The sequence below is a fragment of the Physeter macrocephalus genome, chromosome 14 (assembly GCF_002837175.3).
Source record: "Physeter macrocephalus isolate SW-GA chromosome 14, ASM283717v5, whole genome shotgun sequence".
NCBI lineage: Eukaryota > Metazoa > Chordata > Mammalia > Artiodactyla > Physeteridae > Physeter > Physeter macrocephalus.
The window spans coordinates 103,984,792-103,998,522 of NC_041227.1; the positions used below are offsets into that span (position 1 = coordinate 103,984,792).

The 13,731-nt window shown below is 55.3% G+C and overlaps 1 protein-coding gene across 1 annotated transcript in view; it reads right to left on the bottom strand.

Moving 5' to 3' along the window:
- The window catches only part of EPX (eosinophil peroxidase), an 18,917-nt gene extending 15,868 nt beyond the window's left edge, over positions 1-3,049 (bottom strand). Inside the window, exons 1-6 of the mRNA XM_007124307.3 lie at positions 2,974-3,049; positions 2,773-2,866; positions 2,340-2,515; positions 2,078-2,195; positions 1,859-1,988; positions 792-998 (exon numbers count right to left, since the gene is read on the bottom strand). Of these exons, the coding sequence (XP_007124369.2) occupies positions 792-998; positions 1,859-1,988; positions 2,078-2,195; positions 2,340-2,515; positions 2,773-2,866; positions 2,974-3,049 (801 nt within the window). The remainder of the gene's footprint in view (positions 1-791; positions 999-1,858; positions 1,989-2,077; positions 2,196-2,339; positions 2,516-2,772; positions 2,867-2,973) is intronic.
- Between the last annotated feature and the right edge of the window lie 10,682 nt (positions 3,050-13,731).

Here is a 13,731-nt window from a genome sequence, read left to right on the forward strand (position 1 = left end):
AGAGGGTTGGGATAGGGAGGGTGGGAGGGAGATGCAAGAGAGAGGAGATCTGGGGATACATGTTTACGTATAGCTGATTCACTTTGTTATACAGCAGAAGCTAACACACCATTGTAAAGCAATTATATGCCAATAAAGATGTTAAAGATTAAATAAAAGTCAAGAGCTAAAGGAGCTTAAGGAAGGAGCCAGCCAGGGGCCCTCACATGTAATGTCGCAAGAACATTGCCCTACCCAGTAGGGGCGAGTGAGTGAGAGTGTGTGTGTGTGTGTGTGTGTGTGTGTGTGTGTGTGTGTGCGCGCGTGCGCGCGCGCGCACAGAGGGTGCCCTCTGTCCCCAGCAGAGGCTGTGCTCCCTGGAGCCCGTCTTTTCTTCCCTAGTGTCCCGCACCATCCTTGCCTCTCGGCTGAAGGAGAGCACCGTGCTCACAACCCGATCCCAGGAAATGGTGAGAACTGCAGGGCCCTCAGACCACCCCAGGAGGGAGAGAAGGGCAAGAGCTAAGAGACCCTAAAAGCTTCCCCTGTTGGAAAGGGACCCAGGAGTCAAGGCTAGTCTCAACTTCTTCCCCTTCCGTGAGGCCAGCACCAGGACCTCCTGGCAGGTTGCCCCACCACCACCAAACGCACACAGAACCAGGCATCTGTGCCGGCCTGTGCATCTTGTCTCTGATACTCCAGCATCACAGGCAGCTCCTTAAGGCAGGTGCACTAGGTGCCAGATGCCCAGCCCCAGCTCTCGGCCAGAGGTGGAGGCCACATCAGGAGCCTGGGAGTCGGGGGGTAAGTACCTTGATGGGGAAGCAGGGGGGCAGCTGGGCACAGGTCCTCTCACAGTCGACGCCCACAGTGAAGGCCACTCTGGCTGGGGACTCAGGGACGAAGTCCAAGTCGTGGTCAATGAACTGGCCCCACTGCATGAACATGAGGGACCGGCCCCGGTCGGAGGTTAGCCTCTCGCTGGGGAAGCGCACGATCTGGTTGGAGACGGCTCGGACCTGGTGGGGAGATAGATCAGCGTGGGGCGCTGACTCGGCAGGGTGTCAGAGCCAACCCAGGACTCAGGGGGTGGCAGGTTGCCCCCGCTGGAGTTAACACAGTCTCTCCTCCTCCCCTGCCCTCCCCTCCCCTCTCCTGCTTTGTCCCACTTCCTATGTGGCTGTCATTCCTACAAGGATGCTCTCCAGCCCAGCTCCTGAGGACTCCAGGAGTAATTCCAGGAAGGGGACGGGCCAGGTTGGCTGGCTCAGACCCCACCAGTTTCTCCAGAGAGATAAATAGATGAAACTGATAGATCAATTTATAGACTACTGGATAATTAGATGGTAGGACTGATTGATAGATGCAAGGATTGGTTGCTAGGTGACAGATAATAAATAGAGAATTGGATAGATGGAAAGATCAACAGAAGAAAAATTGATAAATAGATGTTGATAGATGGGTAGATGACAGATTGTTATTTTGGCATATGAATAGAAGATTGATAAATTGTTAAATGTGAAATAGCTTAGGTCGATAGATAGAACTACATTAAGATGTATTGCTCTTGATATTTAGCAAGGTACTTTGACATGAATTCTTTCAGAAAAAACAATATTGTAATGGCTAGCATTAATATATCACATCCTACATGGATGTTTATATCAAGGACTTTATTTAATAGTCACGACAGCAATATTAAGTGAGTTTTACTGCCATTTTACAGCTGAGGAAAATGATTCAGCTGGAGTCCTTGCCCAGAGTCATTAGCCAGCCTGTGGGAGAGCCTGGTTCGAGCCCTGCCCGACGCCGGGCTGCGCTTTTACTCCCCACGTTTAGAAGAGATGGAACGTCCTCCAGCCCCTCAGCCCTGACTCACAAGGGGGAGGAGGAAGTCACTGCGCCTCTTGCCGGGGGTCCAGCCGAAGGGGAGCGACAGCCTGTCCTCATACTCGGCTGGCAGCCAGCGCGCCAGGGCCTGGTTGGAGGCCCCCAGCCAGGGTCTCCTCCTGCAGCGGTGGGTGGGCTGGGGTCAGCAGGGTTGGAAGGAGAGGAGGGAACTGGGCCCCACCAGGTCAGGTGCCTCCCCAGCACCCACTTGTTGTTGCATCTCCCAGTGATGGTTCGGTACTTGTCACTGCACTTTTCGGCTTCATCCTGGGGTGCACAGCCACTGGCCTGGGACAGCAGCCGCATTTGGGATTTCGTTAGCACATCTGGGGGCGCGACAGTGGGCAGGGTTCTAGCTTCTTCTAGAGCTGGTCTGTTCTGTACCTCCCATCCCTTTCCCCTCTCCCCTCCCAACACCCCAAGGCGTGCACCCTGCAATCCCCTCCTGGCTTCCTTCCACTCCGCAGTACCAGTGACATTGAAGGATCTGGACCCCTGGAGTTGTAACTTCTCTTCCAGCAGTCCCAAGGCCACATGCATATAATCGGCAGCCTGGACGACTGTCCTGGTGGCCGCTACCGGTTGTTTGAAGTAGGACAGGAGGTCCATGGGGCTGGCCAAGCCACTGTGAAGGCGCTGCTTGATGCTGCCCAGAAGAGGAGAAGTGAGGGCTGGAGAGAGGAAGCAGACACAGCCAGCAGAGCCCCAACCTGGGCAGTGGACAGTCAGCACAGTGTAAACAGACAGAAGGATGGATAGAAGGGAGGCTCTCTACCGACATGGCGCTGCCCCAAGGTGCCCAGGGGCAGGTGATGGGTGAGATGACCTTGGCTGGAGTCCATCCATCCCCCACTGTCAACCCTTCCAGGCCCGTGCAGTCCCCAGACCCAGGCCCAGGCCCACCTCCTCTCAGTCTGATTGTAGGCTGCGTCCACTAGCAACTTGGCCTCTGTTATGCAGCTCTGGAGGACCGAGGTCTCCACGACCCTAGGGGAGGCTTTTCAGAGGGAAGGAGGCTTAAGGTCCAGGGCAGCCACAGGTTCCTCAGACCCAAGTGCTTCCCCCTCCATTGCCCTCCTCCTTGGCTGTCCAAGGGGCTATTACCTGGGGCGGTGCCCTCAGAGAGCCGGACCCGGATGAGGGTGGCTAGAAGCCCCATCAGGGCCAGGAGCAACTTCATCTCTGCAGTGAGACCCCAGCCACAGGGACGTAAGCGATCACACGGGTGGGTGTCCCCTAAAGCCTTCTCACCCAGAGAGGATGCTGAGCTAACCTCTCACCTCCTCCTGCTCTTCTGTGGAAGCAGCTGGGAAGGGACTTTTATAGCCTGTCCTGGGGGAGGGAGGGGAGCTCTGGGCCTCAGAAGGCCAGCCCCTTGAGGTGGAGCTCTGGGACGTCCCTCTCGTTTGGGGGGGAACTGTGACACTGAAACACCCCACTTTACCCCTCACCAATATGGAGACGTTCTTTCATCTGCTTGCTCCGTGCCCAGCCTCTTTGCTATCGAGTTCACGGATGTATTTCTCCCGGGGCCCAGAGCAGTGCCTAGAACACAGATGTCGCTCAGTGCATATTTGCTGGGCGTGCCTCAGAAGAGCGCTGCGCCTGGTCCTGCCCCTAACTGTGTGTATGGTCTTGGGCAAGTCACTTCCCCTCTTTGAGCCTCAGTTTCCACATTCCTAAAACGGGACTTGGGCTAAATCATAGGAAAGGCTCCTCGCCTCCTCCAACAGGGCAGAAGCCGGGTCTGCCTTACTGTCATATCTCCCCAGCCCCCAGCACAAGGCCTAGTGTCAGTAGGTGCCCGGTAAGTTGATTGAGGGGATGAATGACGTGGGGTCAATGATTCGGTCCCTCCCCCTTGCTCCAGCTCTCTCCCAGATGCAGGGGAAGGTGAGGTGATGGTGGAAGCAGAACCTAGCGGTGAAAATTAAGGTGCTGCCTCATGGGCCACTTGGGGGACACAGTGCGCTGTCACCGGAAAGCACCCCACGGAATGATGGCAGCAGGCGTGCGTACAAGCTGAGGGCCTGCCTCGGGCTTAGCCCTTCTCCGCGTGCTTCTTCAGTGTATGTCAGTAGCAGGTTTGCACCACGTGCTGCGTGTAAATTCTGACTTTCTACGGGCTTGGTCAGCAGTGGCTTCCTTAGGGGAGGCGGCGGGCTCCAACCCACCTGGGTTTGGACCCCACTCTGCCACGGCCTGCACCACCTTGGCTGGGCCTCTATTTCTGCATCTGAAGGGTAGAACGCCCCCAGTCGGCGCTCCCCCCAGGGCCCAGGCCTTCACACCCCCTTGGCCTTTCCTCCTGGTTTCCGCCACCGGATGAGCCAAGCTCATCCTTTGCTCCGACCCCATCCTGGTCTGCCTGGAGAGCACTCACCGCCCCCTCAGCGCTCAGCCCCAGAGTCACCCCCGCTGCACCCTGCAGCCTGCCTATGCTCGCCCCTTCTTCAGGTGGACGCGTCCATCCCTTCCTCGGAGCGGTCCCTGTGCCTGCTGGGTGTCCTGCCTCCTGCCCTCCGAGCCCCGCCCCGCCTGACGCAGCCGCCCCGCCTGACGCAGCCTCTTCCCACAGCAGCAGCACCCGTCCACCGGTTGCTCTCGAAACAGCCCGTTCAGCAACCCCTTTCACAAGCCCCAGTTGAGGGCCTGGGCCTGCTGATCTTATCTCCCTGTCTTCAGCCGGGCGGCCCCTCTCCTGCATAAGGGTCAGGATGGACCATCACCGTGCAGGTGCAGCAAGCCCACCGAGTTCCTTGCTGTTGATCCCCCGTGTGACCGGGGTAGACCCCACCGCTCCCCGGACCTCAGCTTCCAGGCCTGTGAGCGTGGGACAGTGACCCTCGGGAAGGAGAGAGATTGCAAAAGGTGTGGAGTGCTCCCCAAATGTGCTCGCCTCCCCTGCCCTCAGGAGCCCAGATGCGCCCAGGAGATTGGAAGCTAGGGCAGGGCGTATGGAACAGAGGCTGCTCTCCTTCCAGGGTTCCCCCCGGAGAGGACGCAGACTGAGCTCTGCTCTCCCCCCGAGAGGACCCTCATTCTTCAGCAGTAGTGAGGTGTGCACGGGTTTTGCCGCAGCTGCGGGCTGCCATGGTCCCTGGGACAAGCTTGAGACAGAACCCCGGGCTCTAGGCCCATCCCCGCCAAGTTGGTCCATCTCTGGGGGGTTTTGGCGTGCTGACCGCTCCAGGTGGTGATGAGAGGAAAGCAGATAGGAAGGAGCCGCCAAGAAACCCCGCACAACCAGTCTATGGAGGGCGGGTTCCCGGGGCTGCAGGGCTGGACAGGCAGGCAGTGTTGGGGCAAGGGACCCTGCCCCTCCTCTGCAACCACCTTGACCCTCTTGTCTGCTCCCAGGCTTCTGCTGATGCTGCAGGAAGGCTCCCTCTGGGAGCCACAGCACTTAGCACCCAGGAGCTTGTTGAGAGCAGTATAGAGGGGTGATAGAGACCTGGCCTGGGTCCAGATCCCAGCACCGTCATTCACCTGGCTCAGCTGCTCAGCCTCAGAGCCTGCCTCCTCACTGTGTAACAGAAGGCCTTTCTCTGTTTACCTTGCAGAGCTGTTATGGAGTAAAGGTGAAACGCTACCAGGGCCAGGCATGCAGCAGGTGCTGGACGGTGTTTGTCTGACAAGCCTTGTCGTTCCGCCCTATTGCTGCTTCCTTTGCTGAGCCTACTCCAGCAGTTACCATGAGGTGGAAGGGTGGGGGGCAGTGAGTGCAAGAGCTTTGCAGACCATCCAGGCCCCGGTGCCTGGGAAGAAGGAGGGCAGGAAGAAAGGAGGGGAGGCCTCCAAAGTCACGGTTGTTCAGATCCTGGTCTCCAAGCACCCTCCCGTCGGAGTGGGCGTGCCGGCTGCCCAAGCCAGGCCACTGGAAACTGAGTGGAGTGACAGTGATGGAGGGAGAAGCCCACCTGGGGGTCTCCAGTTTGGGGATCCGCCCCTTCTCCCGCTTTGACCTTCCCTGGGGGGCAGGCCTGGACATGCGTGGCCCTCGCCAGGTCTCACGGTGGTCAGCTGTGTCATCTGCTTTTTTTTCTGTGGTCAGGGCCAACCACACAGAGACAACAGGAGGGGAGTGTGGGCAAGGGCCACAGGTCCCTCAGATGCCCCCATGGGCTTTTCATGATTCCCACTGGGACCTCACTGGAGAGATTTTCCTCGGGGCTAAGTGTTGCCCAGGGGCGACCTGGAGTATCTGATATGGGAGCAGATTCGGTTTTGATACCTCCTCCTCTCCACCACAACATTATTTTCATTAACACTCATTAAATGAAAAAAAGTAATAATAATGGCTAGAAAGGAAAAGTGTGGAAATTCTCACTTATTAAATTTGGACATAATCATCCCAGTAATGAAATAAAAATAAAATACTACAATATAAAAAGGAAAAGAGGAGCTTCCCTGGTGGCGCAGTGGTTGCGCGTCCGCCTGCCGATGCAGGGGAACCGGGTTCGCGCCCCGGTCTGGGAGGATCCCACATGCCGCGGAGCGGCTGGGCCCGTGAGCCATGGCCGCTGGGCCTGCGCGTCCGGAGCCTGTGCTCCGCAACGGGAGAGGCCACGGCAGTGAGAGGCCCGCGTACCGCAAAAAAAAAAAAATAAATAAATAAAAATAAATAAATAAAAAGGAAAAGAGTAGTGGATTAATACTTTTTAATTACATGAATGTGTTTAAATAAAGGGAAAAAACGACCTACATATTGGTGGTTTTAACACTTAATGTATCATTACAGTTTCTGTTTTCTTGCTGCATTTTTTTAGTTTTAAAATAAACAATTAAAAAAATTTTAAAGAACAAATCTCAACCTTAACGATAGTCAAATTCAGTAAAATATTCACATACTAATTTAAATTTGCACTTTAAAAATATTATACTTCACAATCTGCACTCTGTTTCACTGTTTTAAATCTTAAACACAAATTCTCATTCCAAATGGTCACAGAGTGACAGAATGGAAGAAAGTCGAGTTCTGTCTCTTCATTCTTCGCAATCACAGTAGTTAACACTGTTTATGTTAAGCCAACCGTTTAAAAGCAAGAGTATGTGATGCTACAGGGGATGAGGGGGTCAAAGCATAGCGAGAGCCAGCTCGGATGATTCTGAACCCTTAGAACTTACTCTCGAAGCACATGCAGGTAACTGAGGGAGCCACCGTATAACTGGGAATTCCCCAAATTGACTTCCACGTGGAACACAGTACATATTAAAGGATAAGCAATAAAAATGCATTCATTTGAAGCTTACACATACCGTGAAACAATAAAAATGCATTCATTTGAAGCTTACACATACCGTTAAAGCAACGGTAATTGCAGCAATTGTTTAGAATCTAGACCAACGAAAGATGTCTTTGGGGAGAAGCGTTTCATCACTGACATTGTTCAGAATTGCTGACGCGTGACGAGCATAGGTAGCAGTCCAGCACTTCATCCGTGCTGTTGGTACTTTTAAATTCCCTACAGACAATGCCCGCCTATCTCCTGCTCCTCCTCTGCCCTGGCCTTGGTACTGGCATTTTGCCCCTTCCTCTTGCCCTCACTGAATGACAAGTCAGGAAGCTTTCAAGTCCTTCCACACACATCCCAAGTTTGGGTCCCTGGGGAGGGGGTCGCGGGGGAGCACCGGGCTGTGAGTGCCCGGGAGCGGGGAAGGGGCTGCTCGTGTGCTGAACCGGGGATGAGCCCGGGCCCTTCCGGGATACTAGTGTGCACAGTAATGGTCCGCAGGGCCTATGCACAATGTCCCTTCAGCAGCAGCCCAGGGACCCCCCCCAATCCTTCCACGCTCCCAGGCCCCATAGGACCTCTCCAGACTCCACTCACCCCTCCCCACTGCCCCACCACACTCCAGCCTTGACTTCCCAGAAGCTTTCTGAATGCACCGTGTTCACCCTCGCCTCTGGGTCCTCCTACACTTTGCCTTTGCCTGCCTCACCTCTACTCATCTTCACAACCCAGCTGAGACACCACTTCGTCCAGGAAGCCTTCCCTCATCCCTTTCCCGTTCACCCCTCAACATGGTCTGTGTTCTGTCTGCAGAGCAACCTATGCTGATGCTCTGTCAGCACAAAATGGGCTGTACTGAAGGCATGCTGTCACCATGTCCCCCTCCTGGACTGACCACGGGGACCCCCAGGCCCGATCTTGTTTGCAGCTGTGGACCCAACACAGGGGGCCTGGCCAGTGCTCAGAAATGTTTGTGGAACATGAATGAACCGTGTCATGTCCTGATTTAGCTCCACGAGTCCGCACGCCCTCTTTCACCCTGCAAAGGAGGACACGTCCCTTCCCCCACCAGATGCGATTTCCTCTTCCTTTTCCAGATGATAGTTTGGAGCTCCCAGGGTCCTGACCCCGCTAGGCCAGGTAGGTGGAGTGGGACAGGGGGTTGAGGGCCACGACGGTGGTGACTTGGAGCCTTCGGGTGGGCACTAGGTGGGCCCCATGACTATTCCCGGTGCAAGGCCAAGAGGGCAGGAGCTGCAGCTGCAGGCGGTTGAAGTGGGTGCTGCAGGAAGGATGTGAGAACGGACAGCCCACTGAGCATGGAGGCCAGGGTGGGATGCCCCCCTGGGTTGGGTGTCTGAGAAGGTCAGCTCCCTGCGAGGCCTGCGTGAGCTCCTGCCTCTATATGTGGAGTCAAGAACCCGCTGCTGGGGATGAACCAGGCTCCTTACAGGCTGGGGGCCTGGTTGGACCTCAGCGGTTGGGGAGTTGTGCGGGAGAGCTCTTCCTCTGAAAGAGAAATGGGCAAAATAAGGGTCCAAGATGGAGCCACACAGGAGGAAAAGATTTGTAGTGAGACCCATCAAAAAGACCACTTGGGGTGACAGGAGATGAGGCTACTAGGAATAAGGGGGCCATGAGAAGGGCTGGGAACACCTGGGGACTGGGGCCCTGACCAGCCAGCTCCTCAGCTGTGTTCCGCCCGCTCCCTCTCTGATGACCACAGGAGTACGAGGCCCTGGGAGACTTGGCACACTGGTCCCAGCATGCCGTCCCCTCTGGGACTCATCTTGGCCCTCCAAGCAGCGTCTCCTAAGGAGCCAGACTGGGTGAGCCGCCCCCTTTCTCCAGAGCCCCGTCTCCTCTCTCCGTTTCTCTGCCCTCTAACTCCGCTGGCTTCAACTCCTGAGACAGGCCTCCTGCCACCTGCGATGGGGTCTCAACCACAAAGGCCCCTCTCCTTTGTGCCTGATGACTCCTGCTGACCCCCCAGGCCCCATCCACGCGGAGCTTTTCCTGTCCCGGCCCCATTGGCCATGACTCGGGGGGCCAGGTCTTCCTGTTCCTTACTCGTTGCAGCTGCGTTCCTAGAGCTTAGCATCGTTGTGATTACACATGTATTTCTGTGCTTGAATTTTATTAAGCCCCAGCTCCCTGCAGGTCTGTGAGAGCCACACAGAGAAGATACGTGCCTGCTCTGTTGCTCACTGTAGCCTCAGCATCTAACCCACCGCCTGGTGGGGCTTTAATACATACGTGTGGAATGGATGCATCTACGGCCTCGCCTGTCACAGCTCTCGGGTCAGGGGGTGGATTTGTGCCTCTACATCTATTAGGACCTGTGCCTCTGGTCAGGGGTGTTGCTGTCCCTGGGCCAGGCAAGCCCTGGGTCAGTGGATACTGTTGCAGGCCTGACCCTACCAGGCTGACGCCCAGACCCTGGACCACGAGGGAGCCTTCCAACCCTGGCATCTTTCGGCTGCCAATACCCAAGAAACTTCCTTCCTGCCCTCCTCTGGCCATCTTGAAACCTCAAGATTCTGCAACCGCTTTCACAAGAACCGTCTGCCAGCCACGGTGGAGCTGCTGACCACAGGCCTGATTGGATCTCTTTATCTGCTCAGCTCCAACGGCCCCCGTGGAGACAGCTGCAGTGGAGCGGGGCTCAGGGCCTGCTCCTGTTCCCAGGGGTTCCTGGGAATGGGGCCCTTGGCTCTGTTCTCATAACAAGAACACTGAGGTCTGCAGGGAGACTAAGGGGCTTGGCTCAAACGACAGTGGCTGCACCCCGTGCCAGAGGCCGGGGCAGGCCAAGGGTGTGTGCACGTGTGGTCCTGTGTGTATGGGTGTGCACCAGAGCTGAGGGCTCCCAGAGGGAAGCAGCTCAGAGTGTTCTGCTTTTTGCGAAGCCAGGAAAAACACCATGGGGCTTCGGCCAGCTGGCCTGGGAGCCCAGTGCCACCCCGGCTGCTTGACCTCTCTGATCAGCTGGTAAAATCAGCGAAGGGCAGGGATGTTCAGGAGGCAGGGGTGGTCCCTGGTGAGCCCTTGAGATGTGCAGGTCCAGGCTGCGGGTGGGGGCAGCTGAGGGCCATCCCTTCCCCTCCCGCCGGCCTTGGCCTTACCTGAGAGCTGTACCTCGCATCCTCCATCAGACTGGGGACTCCCAGGGGCAGGGACGGGGCTAGGGGAGGAGGACCGTGGGCTTGCACACCAGGCAGACCGTGTTTTGCCTGAGCGACGTCATGAGTGAGAGGACTCAGTGGAACATATGAGCCGCCAGGCACTGCTGCTTGTAGGGTAACAGGCCGGGAGGTGCGGGGGTTCCAGCAGGGGCGGGGGGGACTGCGGCTGGCTCGGGGTGATCCATTGCCCTTGGTGTTCGCCAGCCTGTACTCTGTGCTTTTCTACACTCATCTAAGTTCTCACAACACCCCTACAAGGCAGCTGCTGCCGCCTGGGACCTCAGTTTTACTGTTGGGGTATAGAGGAAAGAACGTGTCACCATCTTGGAGCCAGGAAGGGATCTCATTCTAGGTCTGACTCTACAAGCTGCTTCCTTTTCTCCCAGGCTCCCAAGGGCATGGGTGTGACCTGATGAGAGAAGCCTCCACACACAGGCTGGAAGGTGCCTCAGGCCTGAGAAGGTTGCCCCACGGGTGGGACTGGAGGAGAGGCTGACAGCCTGCCCTCGCTGCTCCGATTGTCCCCCCTCATCTCCCCACCTCTAGGGTGGCCGCTGCAGCACGGGGATGGGAGCCAGTCTGGAGCAAGGGGGGTGGGCGGGGCCCCAGAGCCTGAGAGGGACGGCTGCGCAGTTTCTCCACCAGAAAGAGCCCACACGCATCCATTTTTGCCTCCTGGCATCTCAATGCATCCAGAAGGAATGAATGCCTGAAAGCTGTAGGAATTTAGACACCCTGTTGAATGCAACAGTCTCTTGCCTGGGGCACTGACAATTTAGAAGGTTCAAAAATGCAAACAATGACTTGAAAGATTGTGCAGGTTTTATCCCCGGCCCGCCAGCCACAGCCTCCTCAGCTTCTCACTGGTGAGGTGATGAGTCTGCGGGTCTGTGGTCCCAGACCCTTGGCAGCACTGGAGGTGGCTGGAGCCAGCATCCAGTGTCAAGGACAGAAAGTCCACTAGCCAGAGCCCTTTGTGCTAAGTGAGGTTTCCTCTCTCTCACCCCTCTTCCTGTCCTACACCCCCAGTACAGTCTTCTGAGGTGGTCACGGGAGGGAATAAGGCTCTGCCCTGCTCCTCCCCCTCGTCCCTGGAAGGCACATCGTCCCATAAATGCACCATGACTGGACGCCGGAGTGGGCTATCCTGGGTCTGCCACTTGTGCTGGGCTCTGGGGCAAGGGCAGGTCTTGGCTCTCTTTGTGTCTATCTAGGCAGTGATAATGGTTCTGAATGGAATCAGGCCTCACATCCAGAATGGGTACAGGATTATCCCAGAAGAGATGGAGTCAGGTGCCCCCCCGATACTTCTCCCAGTTACTAAAGGCTTATTGGGTTGGTGGATACTGTCTTCAAGGACTAATGCGGGGTTTACAATATTATTTGTTTGTTTATGCTTTCAACAAAAATTTATGGAGAGCCTTTACAATCCAGGGCCTGCTCTGGGTGCTAGGGCTATGGTGGTGAACAAAAACAGGCATCTAACAGAGGCGAGGCGTGAAACAAACATGCCCCTGTAGGTCTGAGGGAGGAAAAACCTCTGCGTAAATCCATATAAATGTAAAAGCGTACTCCTGCCCTCCACTGTTAGGCGACTTGCCCAAGGTAACAGCTGATTAGTGCAGGAACTTGAACTTGAATCCAAGTCGAGTTCTTAACCCACTCCACCAGGTTTGACCTCTGTAACCATTCTCTGCCTAGCAGCCAACATGACCTTTTTAAATTATAAATTATATCACGCCACTACTCCCTTCTATACCCAAACCTTCCAAAGACTTTCATTGCAGTTAGAATAAAATTCAAAAGCTTTCATGATCTGGTTCCTATCAACATCAGTGGTATTTTAAAGGTATGCCGGGCTTCCCTGGCGGCGCAGTGGTTGAGAGTCCGCCTGCCGATGCAGGGGACACGGGTTCTTGCCCCGGTCCGGGAAGATCCCACATGCCGCGGAGCGGCTGGGCCCGTGAGCCATGGCCGCTGAGCCTGCGTGTCCAGAGCCTGTGCTCCGCAACGGGAGAGGCCACAGCAGTGAGAGGCCCACGTACCGCAAAAAAAAAAAAAAAAACAGTAAAGGTATGCCCACAAATTCTTTGACTCTCCTCATCTAAAAGATGGAGTCTAATTCCCCTCCCTTGAATACTCACTTCTGTCTAATAGAGTGTGGTAGAAGTGATGCTATGGGACTTCTGAGGCTAGATGTAGAAAGAATTCAGCTCTCACCTCCCTCTCTCTCTTAGGACACTGGTCCTTGGAAACTACCATGCTGTGAGGAACCCCAGGCCACACGGAGAAACTAGTCAATAGCCTCACCTAGGCATCCAGTTGACACCAACATCAACAGCCAGACATGTAAGTGAATGAAAGTGCAAATGATTCCATCCCTGGCCTTTGACTCTTCCAGCTGAGGCTCCAGACATCTGGAAGCAGGGGTGAGCTGTCTCCCCCATGCCCTGTCAGAATTCCTGGCCCACAGAACCTGTGACAGATAATAAATGATTGCTTTGTTTTAAGCTGTTAGGTTTGAGGTTGATTTGTTAGGCAGCAGTCGATAACTAACATAACACCTCAGACCTCACCTCCTACCAAGATCATTTTTGTTCATAACACTCCAGTTACACTGTCCTCTTTTCTTTTTCCTCTGGGCAAAAAGTTCATTCTAACCTCCAGGACCTTTGCACTTGCTGTTTCTTCTTTCTGGAATGCTTGCCCATCACCTGGATCTTTGTCTGACTGTCTCCTTCTCATTGTCCAGATCTTTGCTGAAATATCCCCTCCTCAGAGATTGCTTCCCTAGCCACATTTTACAATGCTGCCTATCCTACCCTATCAGTCACACTACCCCCTGCATTTCCTTCTTAGCTTTTATTCTATGAAATTATCTTATTTATTTACTTGTCCATTTGTTACTTGTGTATCTCCTCACATTTCTTCCTTCCTCTTTCCAGTCCCTCCCGTCTGGTATTGAGGTGGGGAGGGGGAAACAATACGTCCTTTCCCCGTGAGAGTTCCCAGTGCAAAGCAGCAGGCCTCCTGGCCATCGTGGCTTCTCTGTCTGTTCGCACTGCGGGGTTAGCCCAAGGCCCATGGCCCCGTGTCCAGTTTCTTGGGAGAGCTATACAGGGACTCCTGGGGCACATTCTCTGTCATGGAAGACAGGCTGCAGCTTACCCTCCTCCCTCCCCCAAGCCTTCACCTCAGCGGACACCCCACAGCCTTGCTGCTTTATTGACACCTGTGCAGAATCTAAGGGAGCACGTGATCCCCTCTTTCAACAGCTCACACACCTCCCTCATAAGGCCTCTGCTCTTCCCTCTCTAATTCTAATTCTCCCACTTTCTCGGGATCCTGTCTGTCTGTCTGTCTGTCTGTCTGTCTCTCTCTCTCTCTCTCTCTCTCACACACACACACACACACACACACACACACACACACACACACACACA